Source organism: Choloepus didactylus, chromosome 6, assembly GCF_015220235.1.
Source record: "Choloepus didactylus isolate mChoDid1 chromosome 6, mChoDid1.pri, whole genome shotgun sequence".
Taxonomy (NCBI): domain Eukaryota; kingdom Metazoa; phylum Chordata; class Mammalia; order Pilosa; family Megalonychidae; genus Choloepus; species Choloepus didactylus.
The window spans coordinates 138,985,251-138,998,712 of record NC_051312.1 but is presented as its reverse complement, the minus strand read 5'-3'; the positions used below and the strand labels follow the sequence as shown (position 1 = coordinate 138,998,712).

Here is a 13,462-nt window from a genome sequence, read left to right as displayed (position 1 = left end):
GGACTGTCCTGTGCTCCCAGACCCCTAAAGGACAGAGAGGTGCATCAGAGTGCTTTGTCCTCTGCTCACCAGTTCCCTGTCCCCCAAATCCGAAGTGGACTGAAACTCGAGGGACAGACTCTTAGAGCTGCCCACTCCCTGGGCCAGGGAAGCAGGAGCCAGGGCCCAGGTGGGGGGTTGGGCTGGAACTGCGGGGCAAGGGGAAGAAGCCAGGGTTACCTTTCTTGGAGCCGCAGACCCTGCCAGGCAGTGAGGGTCTGGGTGGTGTATTCCAACATCCAGAGTTTGTAGAAGAGCATCATGTTAAGGATGACCAGCAGCACCAGACTAGGAAGGAGACAGAGGGGGACACACACAGCAATGAGACAGGAGCTGACAAAGCACGGTCCCTCTAAGAGCCAGGCAGACCCGCCCCCCCAGAGGCTGTGGTCCCTGACTGCTGGGTCATCAGAAGCACTGCAGTGAGTGAATAATACAGAGGGATGTAGCAGGGGGTCACGGGGTAAGGGGGGAGACGGGGAGGGAGAGAGGGAGAGGGGGAGAGAGAGAGAGAGAGAGAGAGAGAAGCAGCTTAAACTGGAGGTGCCAGAACACAGCAGAGAAGCCATGGAGAGGGGTGTGGGGTGAAGGAATTGGAAAGGAGGAGCACAGAAATGTCATCCAGTATCTGGGTGCCTGGGTAAAAGAGAGGTAAGACGGAGAGGGAAAGAGATGAGGAGGTAAAAGAAGTAATCATAGAGCCAGTACCTGAAACAGATCCTAATGGGAGCAAGGAAGAAAAACGGGAGGAGGCAGAGGTTAGAAACAGACAAGTGCAGACAAGGGGAAAACTGTAGGTAAGTCAAGCCAGGAAGATAGTGAGGGGAGATGACGAAGAGATTCTAGAAGCAAAGATACAATGGAAGAGGAGATCCAGCAAGGGAGTAGCAAGAGGAAGCCACTGTCAACAGGCTTCGTATTTCGTGGGTGCTAAATTTAGGTAAGATTCCTCCCACCAACGCAACTTCAGGATACAGGGAGAAATTCCAGTGGGATCCCCAGCTCAGCCCCTGGTTTGTGCCTCACAGATGTTAGCAAAACTTCCTTAAATTGCAAAGTCTCATTCTCCCTACACCTCCCTCCATCCCGCAGGGGACACGAGGACCAGCTAAGGTTTCTGAGGGTCTGGGCCAGAGCTGAATCGGACAGGGAGGCAGCAGAATAACCCAGGGGCTGGAGGACCCAGTGAGGAGACTCACTGCGAGTCTGGGAAATGCTCATCTGCTCTCCACCTCAGTGGCTGCCAAACATCATTTTATGAAAGAAGTTCACGGGATGGAGAGATAAAGATACAGGTGAAGGGAGGTTCCAGAGACACAGAACTTGGTATAAATCCTGGCTCACCATTGAAACACCTCTTCACTCTTGATCAAGTTTCTTGACTTCTCTGAAACCCAGTTTCCTCAACAGGGACAGCAATACCTACCAACCGGGGTTGTTTCGTGGCTTAAAGAGTAGGTCCTCCATCAGGGGTGGTTATTTAATTAAAAGAGGAGGAATAGGCACACAGAGGAAAAAAGAAGTTGACCAAAATGGAAGATAAAACAAACAGATGGAAGAAGGAAAAGCAAAGAAAGAGAAGCTTATACAGTGTCTTAGATCTTTCAGTGTGTGTGTGTATATGTGTGTATGTGTGTGTGTGAGATCCTGTTTGACTCCTTTGTAATCTGGCACTATGGTAAGTCAGTACTCCTTCAACTGGCAGCCGCAAATCCCTGGGGCTACTCAGTAGTGTTCTCGGGGGTCTCCAGGTTCTCTGCAGGAATTTTTAAGTTTTGTGTAGAATTCCGATGGTGCTGTCTTTAATTGTATACACGCACACCGAACAGTCTGTACAACCACCTCTGTGACATTGTGCTGCATGAGATCTCAGTGCCTTTGCAGGGGCACGTGTTTGCACGCCCATCTGTGCCAAGTGAAGGTCAAGGACACCCGTGTGCTGTCTCAGCAAAGGAACCATGTCGGTCTAAATGGGGAAAAGCGGTGAGCGGGCTGAGTCACCACGGCAGGCTTATGGCCCCACGGGGCTGCCAGACATAGGGTCACCCGGGCGGAAAGAGTCTACCCCACATGCGCCCCGTCAGCACATCCCCTGCCTGCATCCTGTGGGGTTTAATTCTAAGGTTGGAGTATCCAAAGCTAGCCAAGTCCTAAAGTTAGTAAATGCCGTTCTATACAAGTGGCTTAGGTGAACAGGCTGTCTCTACTTAATTAAAGACAAAATGTAGAAAGAACTTAAATACAGGACTAACCTGAGGTTAGAGATTTCTACCTATGTAACCCAACATCAGAGATTTAGTTTTAACCAAACAGCATGAATCACGTTCAGTTGATGTTGCTAAATATGGATTTTACTGGTTTTATGGTTGACTTTGTATCTAATTTGTCTAAAGAGCTTGGTTTCTTAGGCTATCATCAGAAGAATTTTAAATCTCCTTTTAAGTTACATATTCAAGTAAGGTTTTAATAAAAAAAATACCTGCCATCAACAACGGATGGGGAGAGGGGCACCTGGGAGTCAAGTTTTCTCTTTGACAGGGGTCTGTACATTATTAAATTTGAGAGACACTTTAAAAAGATAGGGGCTGAGGAAACAGGGCTTGCATGTTCCTCACATTGGAGCCTCAGAGGCCACCCTCAGCCCTGTCTTCTTTCTCACGCCCAGGGCTTTCACGCAGCTTCAGCCTGCACTTCTCACCTAACGTCCAGGTCCACGTCTCCAAGTGTCTGCTTGTCGCCTCCACCTGGATAACCCATGGCGATGCAGACACAACCATCTGGAACCTAGAGCAAGCTGGCCTCTCCGACAACTTCTTGCTAAGTTCCAGATTTCTGTTCATGATCCAACCATCTATGGTTGCACAAATCAGTAATTTGTCTTCCTTAGCTATGTACCCAAACGGTCAATGAGCCTTTACCGACGAGTGTCTCTCGGCTCTGTTCCCTCATCTCAGGCCTGACAGCGACGCTGAGATTGCAAATCCCTGGGTTCACCCCACTGAACTCCCTGCCTGCACCCTTCCTTCTCTCTGCTCATCAGACTACCATCAGAGTGATTTTTTTTTTTTTTTTTTTTTACTGCAATTCTGTCCACTTTGGGCCTGGGCTTCCTTTGGAATTTCCTGGTGTTTCCTGGGTAAGGCTGTGCCCCCTTGGCTCTGCTTTGCTGAAAACGCTTCAGTGAAGGCTGGGTCTTGGACCCAGGACTGAACTAAAGAGTCCAGTGCCTGGTGCTGCCTGCCCCCAATGCTTCCCTCCCTTCCCCTGTCTGCACAAGGGGTGAGACTCCAGGCAATGGGCTGAACCAAGGAGAAGAGCGGTCTGTTCTGAGCTGTCCTAGCTGCTTCCTGCTTCAAGCAGTTTAGAAAAGTCCTCGGCAGGCCACAGCATGGACCTGCACTTCAGAGACACATGTGTCCTGGCTTCCACCTTCACCTCTTTCAACTCCCTTTCTCCCTAACCCAGCATCTACCATTGCCAGTAATTTGGCCTAATGTTTAAAGATGTTGTGGCAATTATTGTAAATTACATTTAAGTAAACACATAGTTGGCCTGGACTGTTGTCATTGATTTTGTCTGGCTCCTCCGCCAAAGTGTGGGCCCTTTGAGTGTGGGGTACCAGTTACTCGTGCCTGCCACAGCGTGTCCGGTAAATGGGTGAGCAAACTGCTAACATCTCTATTTTAGCATTTGTCCCATCGTGTATAATGTTGAGTTTCTTGTCTGTCTCACCCACTTGAAACTGAGTTTCTGACAGGGTTGGATGCTGTGGCATTTTCTTTTGCATCCCAAAGACCCACCATAGAATAAGTACTGAATAAAATGGAAAAAGAAGATGCAAGGAAGTAAGGAAACAAAGACAGAGCAACCCATCTAAGGTGAGAAGAGTAGATGTCAGAGAAGCAAAACCAGAGGCAATGGTAATGGGGGTCCCAGTGGCCTCGAGAGGTGGGGAGGGAAGGCGGCAGGGTGGGGAGAAGAGCCTGGAATCCCTTACACACAGCTGATAACCAGCAGCAGCTTGGACACGCTCTGCAGGTGGAAACCATTGGGGGCGTCCTCAGGGATATGCCGCGTCTGCGTGGAGCCTGTGGGGAGAATAGAGAGGCCGTCACCACCGTGGCCCACAAGGCTGCCAATGGCTGAGGTGACATTGGCCATGCAGAGAGCTCCAGGAAATGAGCAAGACACCATCCCTGACACCACCGCTCCAATGCTGTGATGATGCGAGAGCCCTCCAAAAGAGAGCTCCTCAAGGGCAAGGGCAAGGGCTGGGTCAGGCAAAGCAGACGTTAAGGAGTCACTGAACAAATGAGTCAATCAACAGACATGTAGCTGGGACATACAGATGCAGGACGATGTGGTCTGCAGCTACGGAAGGGGAAACTGCTGGCCCAGGACCAGAGACAGCAGCTTGTGGCCCTGGCTCTATCCATGACAGCTGTATGACATGGGGCAAATCCCTTAACCTCACTGAGAGTCAGTTTTCTCTTGGGTAGAACAAAGGGGTTGGACTGAAGTGAAGACTTTGTTCAAATGCAACATTACTCAGAAATCCCTTAAGTAAAACACAAACATGGGAGCATTCTAGTTAAGGCTGGGGAAAGGGACTCAGAAGCTTACACTCTCCTCCTCTTCTCCTGCCTCCTCCCTTGTCCCTATCTAGGGTAAAAGAACTGCCAGGGAGGTGCAGAGCACAGTTTGAAAACCACTGGCTTGGTTAGTCTTTAAAGCCCTTGGAGCCCCAGACTGGGCAAAGCCATGACCGAATGATGAGGAGTTTACATCCCCCTATACAAGGAGCTATGCGTGGCTGGATGAGAAGAAATAGCCAGGAATCTAGTGCCAGGGAAGGCAGGCCCTTGGTGGGCCCATTGGGGCCATGTGAAGTAGCGCTGCCTTGGACTCCCTGACCTTTGTGTTTCAGGGTAATCCCCGGGGTCTGGGTGGGCTTCTCCCTGGTGCATTTCCCAAGGATCCGGAAGCTGCATACTCGAGCCTATGCAGACAGCCATGGAGCATGGGAAACATGGAGGTATAAACCTGAAGGCAACTTTGGCTAAGCAGAGCATACACATGGATTTAGCAGGGGCTGAAGGACTTAAATGGGCAGAGAAAACTAGAAAGAGCACTGGAAGTCTCAGGTAAAATGAATCATGTACAAATTATATGCAAACTTACTGAAGGTGCAAACCCAGTGTGTGTGTGCCTTGACACAGACATGAAGCTCCAGCCTAAAGCCCTCCTCCAGCCCCACCCCCAGCCCCACCTGGCACCCACCTGCCACATGCTTGATCCTGTGGCCCACGTCCTCGTCAGTGGGCGTGGTGACGGGGCTCATCACCTCCTCCAGGTGAGGGACCCGCAGGTGGGCGTGGGGACGCTTCCTTCTGCGCACTGTGGAGGGCTTGCTGGCCTTCTCTTTGGGAGACTGTCTGTGCATCTCGGCCAGGTAGGTGCTCTCCGTCTTGGTCAGCTCGCTCTCTGTCAGAGCCAAAAGGGCCACGTCAGAGGCCATCTTCCCATCCCTTCAACCCAAGGTGTGGGCCTCAGAGACGACTCTCCCTCTGCTTTAATCAAGACCTTGATGGGCACCATTTTCCCATAGTGTGCACCAGGGCATTGACTGGGAGGGCAGAGGCCCCTCAGGGATGCCCGTGAGCCCCAGGAAGTATTTCTGGGACCCAAGCCAGCCCAACTCTCTTCTGGGTTGTTCAGCATCGCATATGTTCCCAACATCTGCCCCTCATATATACAATTTGGAGCACAGCACATGCTTCCTAATAGATGCATTCACAGGCTATTTGCAGATCCTTCACATAACAGATTACTGTAGTAGATATATTACAGTATTTTGGGGGTCACAGATCCCTTAATGATGTTCCCAAAAGTTACAGACATATTCTTTAGAAAAATGTTCTAGGAATAAATTTAAACAAGGACGTGAAAGACTTGTACACTGAAAACTAAAACATTGTTGGAGGAAACTAAAGTAGACCTAAATAAATAGGCAAGACATCCTGGGTTCATGGATTGGAAGACTTAATATTGTTAGATGCCAATATTATGTTAAGATGTCAATACTACCCAAAGTCATCACAGAATCACACTTATCCAACCCAACTATGCAATCCCTATCAATATTCCAGCAGTGATATTTGTAGAAATGGAAAAGCTGATCCTCAATTTCATATGGAATGGGTAGGGGTCCTGGACAGTCAAAACAATCTTGGTAAAGTAAGAGCAAAGTTGGAAGTCTCACATTTCCTGACTTCAAAACTTGCTACAAAGCTACAGTAATCAAAACAGTGCGGTAATGGCACAAGGACAGACATACAGACAAATGGAATAGAACTGAAGGTCCAGAAATAAACCCATTCATCTATGGCCCGTTGATTTTCGACCAATGGGTAAAAAAACAGTCTTTTCAACAAATGGTGCTGGGAAAACTGGACAACCCCCCACACACACGCACGCATGCAAGTTGGATCCCTATCTCCCACCCTACACAAAAATTAACCTTAGAAAATACACATGTTCACATACACCCCACATTTTGTATTCATTTGTGGGGCAGGCTTCAGGACTCCATGAATGCGACTAATTCATTGTCTAAGTCCCCCTCCCCACTTTCCAGGTCTCCCATGTACGGTTCACTCGTTTCTCCAGTTCCACCGGCAGTGATGACTGTCCTGCCCACCTAAATGGCGGAAGTAGTCCTCCAGCCCACTCCAGAAGTTCTTCTCGATGAAGGTTTTCACCAATCCCCAGGGCTGTTTTCGATAACGCAGCTCTGTGGAGACCCTGAGGAACGAGCCAGAAACAAGATCAGTCATTTCCTTGGTTGGGACCCTCCTCTGGTGGAAAAAGAGAAATTCAGGTTTAAGGCCAGAACAGCTCCACATCTGTACTGCACTAGACAGATAATATGTCCTCTCATGTTACATGATCTTCCTGACCACCCTGGAGGATGGTAGAACAGGTGGATTTATTCCCATTTTATAGATGAGAAAGCTGAGGTTTAGAATATTCAAGCAGACCAAAGGCCATTGACAAGAGCTCCTGACTCCAAGCCCAGAATTGTCCTTATGGCAACATACTGCCTCCTCTCCAGAGGGCTCCGGATGGTTCTGAGCAGCTTGCCAGCGGCCAAGGAAGAGCCCTAGCCTGAAGTCAAATCCCTTTTGAGCAACTGACGCTGAAAGGAAAGCAGCATGGCCCATCCATTTGGCAGGGTTCTTCTCTCCTTCTCCAGAGGCTTTTAAGTCTAAGTCAGGCTCCAGGGTTCCATCACTTTCACCTCTTCACTATCCCACAAACCCTGCCAGCTCTTGCTCTTGCCAAGGATCCTCTCTCCCAATCACTGGTCTCTCCACTGCCCATATCTCCTGCAGTCTCAGCAACGCCTCTCCTACACGGCAGCCCTCCTTTCTGTCTCCTCCTTAAGTTCGTTTCTACCTGTCAATACAGTCTCCCACCTTATTCTTTCCATGTCTAGGGCTGACTGTCCTGCCCCAGAGGACACAGCCTCCACCCACTCTCTGATGGGTGCCTCTGATGTCAGTGTGCCCACACTGGGGGCCGCCTCTCTCCCCGACCCAACAACCACTTACTGGCTGAGGCGGGCACTGCTATAAGGGTCTATCCAAGGTCACCTTGCTACCTTTATGTGGACTGGGGAGAAAAGACAAGCAGCTGGAAGGTTCTCTTGGGACTCTGGAGTAGAGAAACCTAGAGAACTGGGGAGAAAGGGTAGGGGAAATAGAAGGGAAAAGAGAGAAGGGAGGGAAAGAAAGGAACAAAGGATAGAGAGAAGGGAGAGGGAGAGGAGGCGCAGATGCTCAGAGAGCAACACAGAATCCAAAATATATTAAAAGGATGAAAAAGAGGCAGGCCCTTTTCGAAGTGTGGTGACCCAACTCTTCCCAATTCCAGAGAGACCTCTCTGTTGCCTTTCCTTAAACCCCTATTTTATTTGCACTACTTGAGTGCATTTCTGCTTCTTGCAACCGAAAGAACTTGGTCTAAGATACAAACAGGCAATCCAATTATTTTCAGGGGAGAGTTTGTCCTGATTTTTCAACTGACAACACGCTTTCTGAAATCAGGGTCTAAATTTCTTCCTTTGAATGTGCATCCTAGAGTACAGGACAGAACCCTCCCTGCAGATGGCATTATAATTATTCCCTCAGTCAACATTCCTGGACTCTAAAATGTGCAGGCACTGGGCTGGGTACTGGGAATAAAGCAGAGAACAACATGGGATTCCTGCTCTCCAGGAGCTCCCCTTGTCCAACAGGGGAGACAAAAGGCAAATCACACCACCAGATGGCACGGTGGCACGGGCATGGGTGTGCGTTTCTAAGACCCAGGTTACAGTACTTGGTGGGACGTGATTCCTGGCTAAGTTATTTAACATGCATGAGCCTCAGTTCTCTTATCTAAAAAATGGGGATGAAATCCGTCTTGCCGGGTCATTCTGAAGATCCCAGCTAATGCAAGTAAAGCATTTATGCAGTACTTGGCAGACCACGGACAATAAACAGCAGCAAGTTTTACCAAAGAGGTGTCCTGAAGAGTGGAAAGGGGAACACTCGGTAGAGAGAATAATTAACTCCATCATGACAGGGAGGTAGAGGAGTCCCAGAAGTTTCAGAGAGGAAGAGGTGGAAGAAAGAATGAGCCAGCGGGCAGCATATACCCAACCTCCTCCATCCTCTTCAGGAGCAAATGGCTGTTCTCTAAGGGAAAGCCCCTGATACACACCAAGAACCTCTTTTGCACCCCCTCAGGCCCCCCAGACTCTGCACCTGAGTCGACTCTTGTTCCGAGCCACGCGGGTGAGGGTGTAGCGATTGATGGTGTAGAAATAGTCGTGGTACGGCACGTCGTGGGTCAGGACCTCGGCATCAACCACGTAACATTCGCTCTCCTGGCTAGCCTTGTACATGGTCTGTGAGGAGGGAAGGTCCGGAGGACAGAACCGAGGCGAGGCCAGATGGGAAAGGCCCCTCCTCCTCCCATCTCCCTCACCCACCCAGGACTTCTGAGCCACTGGCAGGAGCTGTGCTGAAGACTGCGGGATGCTGCCATTTCCGGGCCACCCGACACTCGCATCCAGAGCTTCTAGCATCTTCCGGCCTGCACTTATCTGCCTCTACCTTGTACTTACCTGTGTCTCCCTGACGGTGGCGGTTTTGGGAGCCAGTGGGTTGGTAAGGGTGATGGTGTAAAGAATCACTCGGCTCTGGTTTCCGTTCTCTTCTTTCTTCCATGGATGGAAGATGATATCTGAGGGTGGAGAGGAGCCTTGGAATGAGAGAGTGGAAGTGGCAACCCCTCCCCACTTCTGAATTTCCCCTCCAAATGAGCTTCCTTTGACTGTGCTGACTGCCCCAAAAGGAAGCCAGTGGACGCCTGAGGGCCAGGGGAGGGGCAGCGTGGCGGAGGAGGGCAGGGGCGTGGGGTGGGAGGAAGGGGAGTCAAAGCTGAAAGAGGCTTATTGTAGCATTGCCGAAATTCTACACAGAGCTCCAGAATGCTGATTGTTCCTGGGGCTGGGGCAGGAGGTCCCAGCGCTGCCTACGGGGCTTCTGGCAACACTGGAGCTACTGTGACAAGGGCCCAGATCCCTTGGGAACAAGTCCTCTCCTCTAAGGCATGACCTCCCAGTGCCCTCACATGTCCACTCCTCCTGCACAGGGTCTGCTGATGCCCAGATGGGTTTTCACTGAGGAGGGTGCTAAGCGGCTCTGCTCGGTCAGAGCCACAGTCCCTGCCATGGGGCATCATGGGGAGGAGACGGGGCACGGAGGGAGGCTAGAAGCACAAGCTCCTGGATTCGAGTCCTGGCTCAGGTACTACTGAGCCGTATGACCTCGGACAAGTGGCCAGAGTCTCTCTGAGAGTCAGTTTTCTTGCGGGTCCCTGGGAGTCACAGCCCCTACCGCACGTGAGGATGAAATGAGATAATGTAAGGTAGATGGCATATGGGGGGCGCCTCCCAGGAAGCAGGAGCTGCTATTCTTTAGGGAGTAGTAAGCTCTGTGAAGGCAGCAACCAGGCAGGTCTTGCTCACTGGTGAGTCTTTGGGGCCCAGCACCAAGGGTTGGGTGCACAACAAGCAAGCAGCAAAGACACCGCATTTGTGGGAGGAGTGGGCAGGCAGAGCTCTCGGGGAGCTTGGCATCAGCTAAGGCAGAAAACTGGGGCCCTGTGCCATCAGATGGCCTGGGAAAGGAAGGTGCTGGAGAAGAGGGAAGAGAAGGGAAGAGGGAGGGAGGAAAAGTAGAAAGGGAAGAGGGTAGACAGAACAGGATGGGACGGGAGGAGCTGCCCCAGGCCGCACGGACCGGAAAAGCGCCGCTGCTCCATGAATTCTCTCTGGAAGGGTGAGTCGGTGAAGAGGAGGTCGTAGAGCTTGTCCACGCTGAAGCTGAAGACTTCGTTCACGTACTGGCGGCCACTCAGGTCATCATAGAAGGCCTGGACCTCCCCTGCACAGAACAAAGGGTGAGGAGTCAGACAGTGGAGGTGGGGGCAGGGGGCAACTGACCCCAGGATCAATCCCCCAGAACACATCTGTCTCTGGTTAGGGCGGGAACAGTGGCCGAGGGCAGAGGGAGGCCATGGAAGGGGCAGCTGGGCTCATGGCCCCAGCTCTTGGTGACTTTGCTTCAGTTCTTTCCTTCCCTGGGATGCACACAAATCCCTCTTGCTTGCATTCTATTCATTCATCCTTTACAGAGAGTTTGCGGATGCTCTATTCGCTTTTACACTTTCAAACCTTCCTAACTAAGCTGACCTTGGACTAAAAATCAAGTAAATGATGACTTCCTGAGCCTGCCTGAACGCAAGTCTCAGTTATCAAACATCTGGACATCAACCACCATTGACAACAAGTGGCACTGTGGTCTCTGACATAGGCATGTTCAGGGGACATGGCTCATCTGCAATACTGAAATATAAAAGCTTCTAAGGCTGGGATGACACAATGGGTAGAGATCCCTCAGTACACAAGCCCTGCTCTCCTCCCAGAAGGCTGCTTCTTTCCCCTAGGATTCAGTAACCTTTAATTCTCTGGATTTCCTCTCCACTACCAGAGCATGTGTCTGAGCTCGGAGGCAAGTGGCTCAGGCCCAGTACTTCTCTCCACCCTCAGCAGCCCTGGGCCCAGTTTCTGCCCTCGCATGGGTGTATCTGAAGGCCAGGAGGACCCTGACATTTCTGGCAGCCTACAATGCTGAGGGGGCCAAGAAGAGCTCATGAGTTTCCTACAGGGCCAGTACTTATGACTGTACAGGTCGGGGGAAAAGTCACATCTTTATATGAATGGCACCCTCTGCTACTCTGCAATCTGTACTGTCACTGCACTGGTCCTGGATCCTAGATGGGCGTTGGGAAACCAAGCAAAGCTTAGCAAACCACTCCAGGTGTAGCAATTGTCCAGGGATGAGTAAGTGAGCACTGTTGGCTTGGACTCACTTGCCGGAACTAGCGCCACTTCAATGGAGGTAAGCTGTCAACCAATTTAATGAGTACTCTGAGAATTTGGCTTCCCTCCATGGTATGTAAGAAGCAGCGTTTTCCTGTGTGAGGTCCTAGAAGCTGACCCCAGGCAGGAGTCAACTATGAAGCTGTCTACTTAGAATAATTAGAGAGAAATGATGGCTCCAAAGTCTGTCTGACCTAGCAACATCTTTTCGGCTAGCATAGCCTAAAAACCCCATGCTGGAGTCACTAATGAGTTCTGCAGCTATCTTCAGGAAGTTTCCATTAAAATCTAATTATTTCCAGGGAGCAGCTGCCTGGCACTTTCCTTGTGGCATAAGGAGATTGCCTTCCCTTGCATCTCTATGAGGGACCGAGATGCAAGGCAAGGCAATGCTAACAGGGGGTACGCTTAGTAACGAGACTGGATGGCAGGACAAATCATTATCTGTTGAGCAAGGAAAGACAAATACAGAATGATGAGGATCCTGTAGCGAGTACCTGGAAAAAGGGATGTTTGCTAATAACAAAATGTACCTTTTTTTTCTTAAATTTCTGTTGCCCATCCTTCCACCAGGAACCTAGAGAGAGTGACTCTGGTCCCCAGAGAGGGACATCCTTTTAGCCTTCACAACAGAGTGAGAAAGGACCACTCTGCACCTGTTTTAAAATGCCTACCTTCATCGTGGGTATCAGAGGAGTCACTGAGCTCGGTGGGGATGTCTTCGTTGTCATTGAAATCCAACGAAGGGGAGTTCACAGGTGCGATGATTTCCATCTTCTCCCCTATGATGTTGTCAATGGCGAGCTCCTTCTCCAGGGACCCATCGCCGTCCAGCACCTCCTCCTCCAGGGGCAGGCCGTCAAACTGCAGAGGAGACAGAGGAGTCATCCAACAGTAGAAAGCTCATCTGGATCTACTCTCCCAAGGGAGATGAGGGCACATCTGGCCTCGGGAGCTCATATATTCAAAACACAGGTGCCAAGGAGCAGGGCTGAGGTCCTGTCTTTCTCTGGCTGGCCACGGAAGCAGCACACCAAGCCTCACAAGTCCAGGGAGTTAGCTCCTTCAATCACAGCCCTTTCCTGGAGCCACACCTCCACCATGCTGTAACAACACCAGCCTGCCTCCAGGCAGTACCTTTTAATTCTAAGAGCTCAAAAGGCTTCATAAGCATTTTTGGACCCATTTTCCCATGAGCTTTGGAAGGGAGCAGATACAAACCTTCCCACTTTAAGGATAACCTCAGAGAGACGAAATGGAGATGAGAGGTCAGACTCAGATGTTTTCATTCTAAGGCCAGGTGGTCTGACTCCTAAGCCACTGGACTATGAGGCTCCCTTTTCTGGGAACCCCACCCACTCTTCCACTCGCCTGCACAGTGGGAAAATAAATCCGAGTGCATATACTAGGAACTCAGTGAATATTTATTGAAAGAGCAAATAAACAAATAATAGGTGGTTTTACAGTTCTATAATCATGTACAGTATTGACTTTAGATCAAAGCAGTGGGAAAAAAAGCCACCTGGAGTAGTTCTCCACCAGATGGGCTGATTTGGAGTAGCCCACCCAGAGCACAGCTAACATATCAGTCTTGGGTCAGGGATTCTGGATATAACAGCCGAACTCTAGACCCCTTCCTCTACATTAGACAAGGAGAATGAAAAGGAAAATGGGGATTGGCCTGAGCAGGGACCACAAACTCAAAAGCTATATAGAGCAAGGGGAAGGGAGAAGCCTTCTGGAATGGCTTTCATCTGCTCAGAAGTCCAACAAAATCTCATATCCCAAGCACCTAGAACCCACCTCTGGACCTTGGGACACTATTAGACGGCAGCAAGCTCACGTGCTCCAGGATACCTCCTTGAAGAAGCTGACTGCACCACCCATGCCCCACGTTGGGCCCTCGTGTGGTTAACTGAGGTAGGAAAC

General features: G+C 50.4%; 1 protein-coding gene across 8 annotated transcripts in view; it reads right to left on the bottom strand.

Moving 5' to 3' along the window:
- Positions 1 to 13,462, bottom strand: part of GRAMD1B (GRAM domain containing 1B) — a 195,063-nt gene that overhangs the window by 7,417 nt on the left and 174,184 nt on the right. For all 8 annotated transcript variants that reach the window (XM_037841782.1, XM_037841777.1, XM_037841778.1 and 5 more), the window contains 8 exons: positions 12,208 to 12,397; positions 10,392 to 10,535; positions 9,212 to 9,330; positions 8,850 to 8,992; positions 6,740 to 6,843; positions 5,320 to 5,523; positions 4,037 to 4,127; positions 220 to 327 (listed from right to left, as the gene is read on the bottom strand). In XM_037841782.1, the coding sequence (XP_037697710.1) occupies positions 220 to 327; positions 4,037 to 4,127; positions 5,320 to 5,523; positions 6,740 to 6,843; positions 8,850 to 8,992; positions 9,212 to 9,330; positions 10,392 to 10,535; positions 12,208 to 12,397 (1,103 nt within the window). The remainder of the gene's footprint in view (positions 1 to 219; positions 328 to 4,036; positions 4,128 to 5,319; positions 5,524 to 6,739; positions 6,844 to 8,849; positions 8,993 to 9,211; positions 9,331 to 10,391; positions 10,536 to 12,207; positions 12,398 to 13,462) is intronic.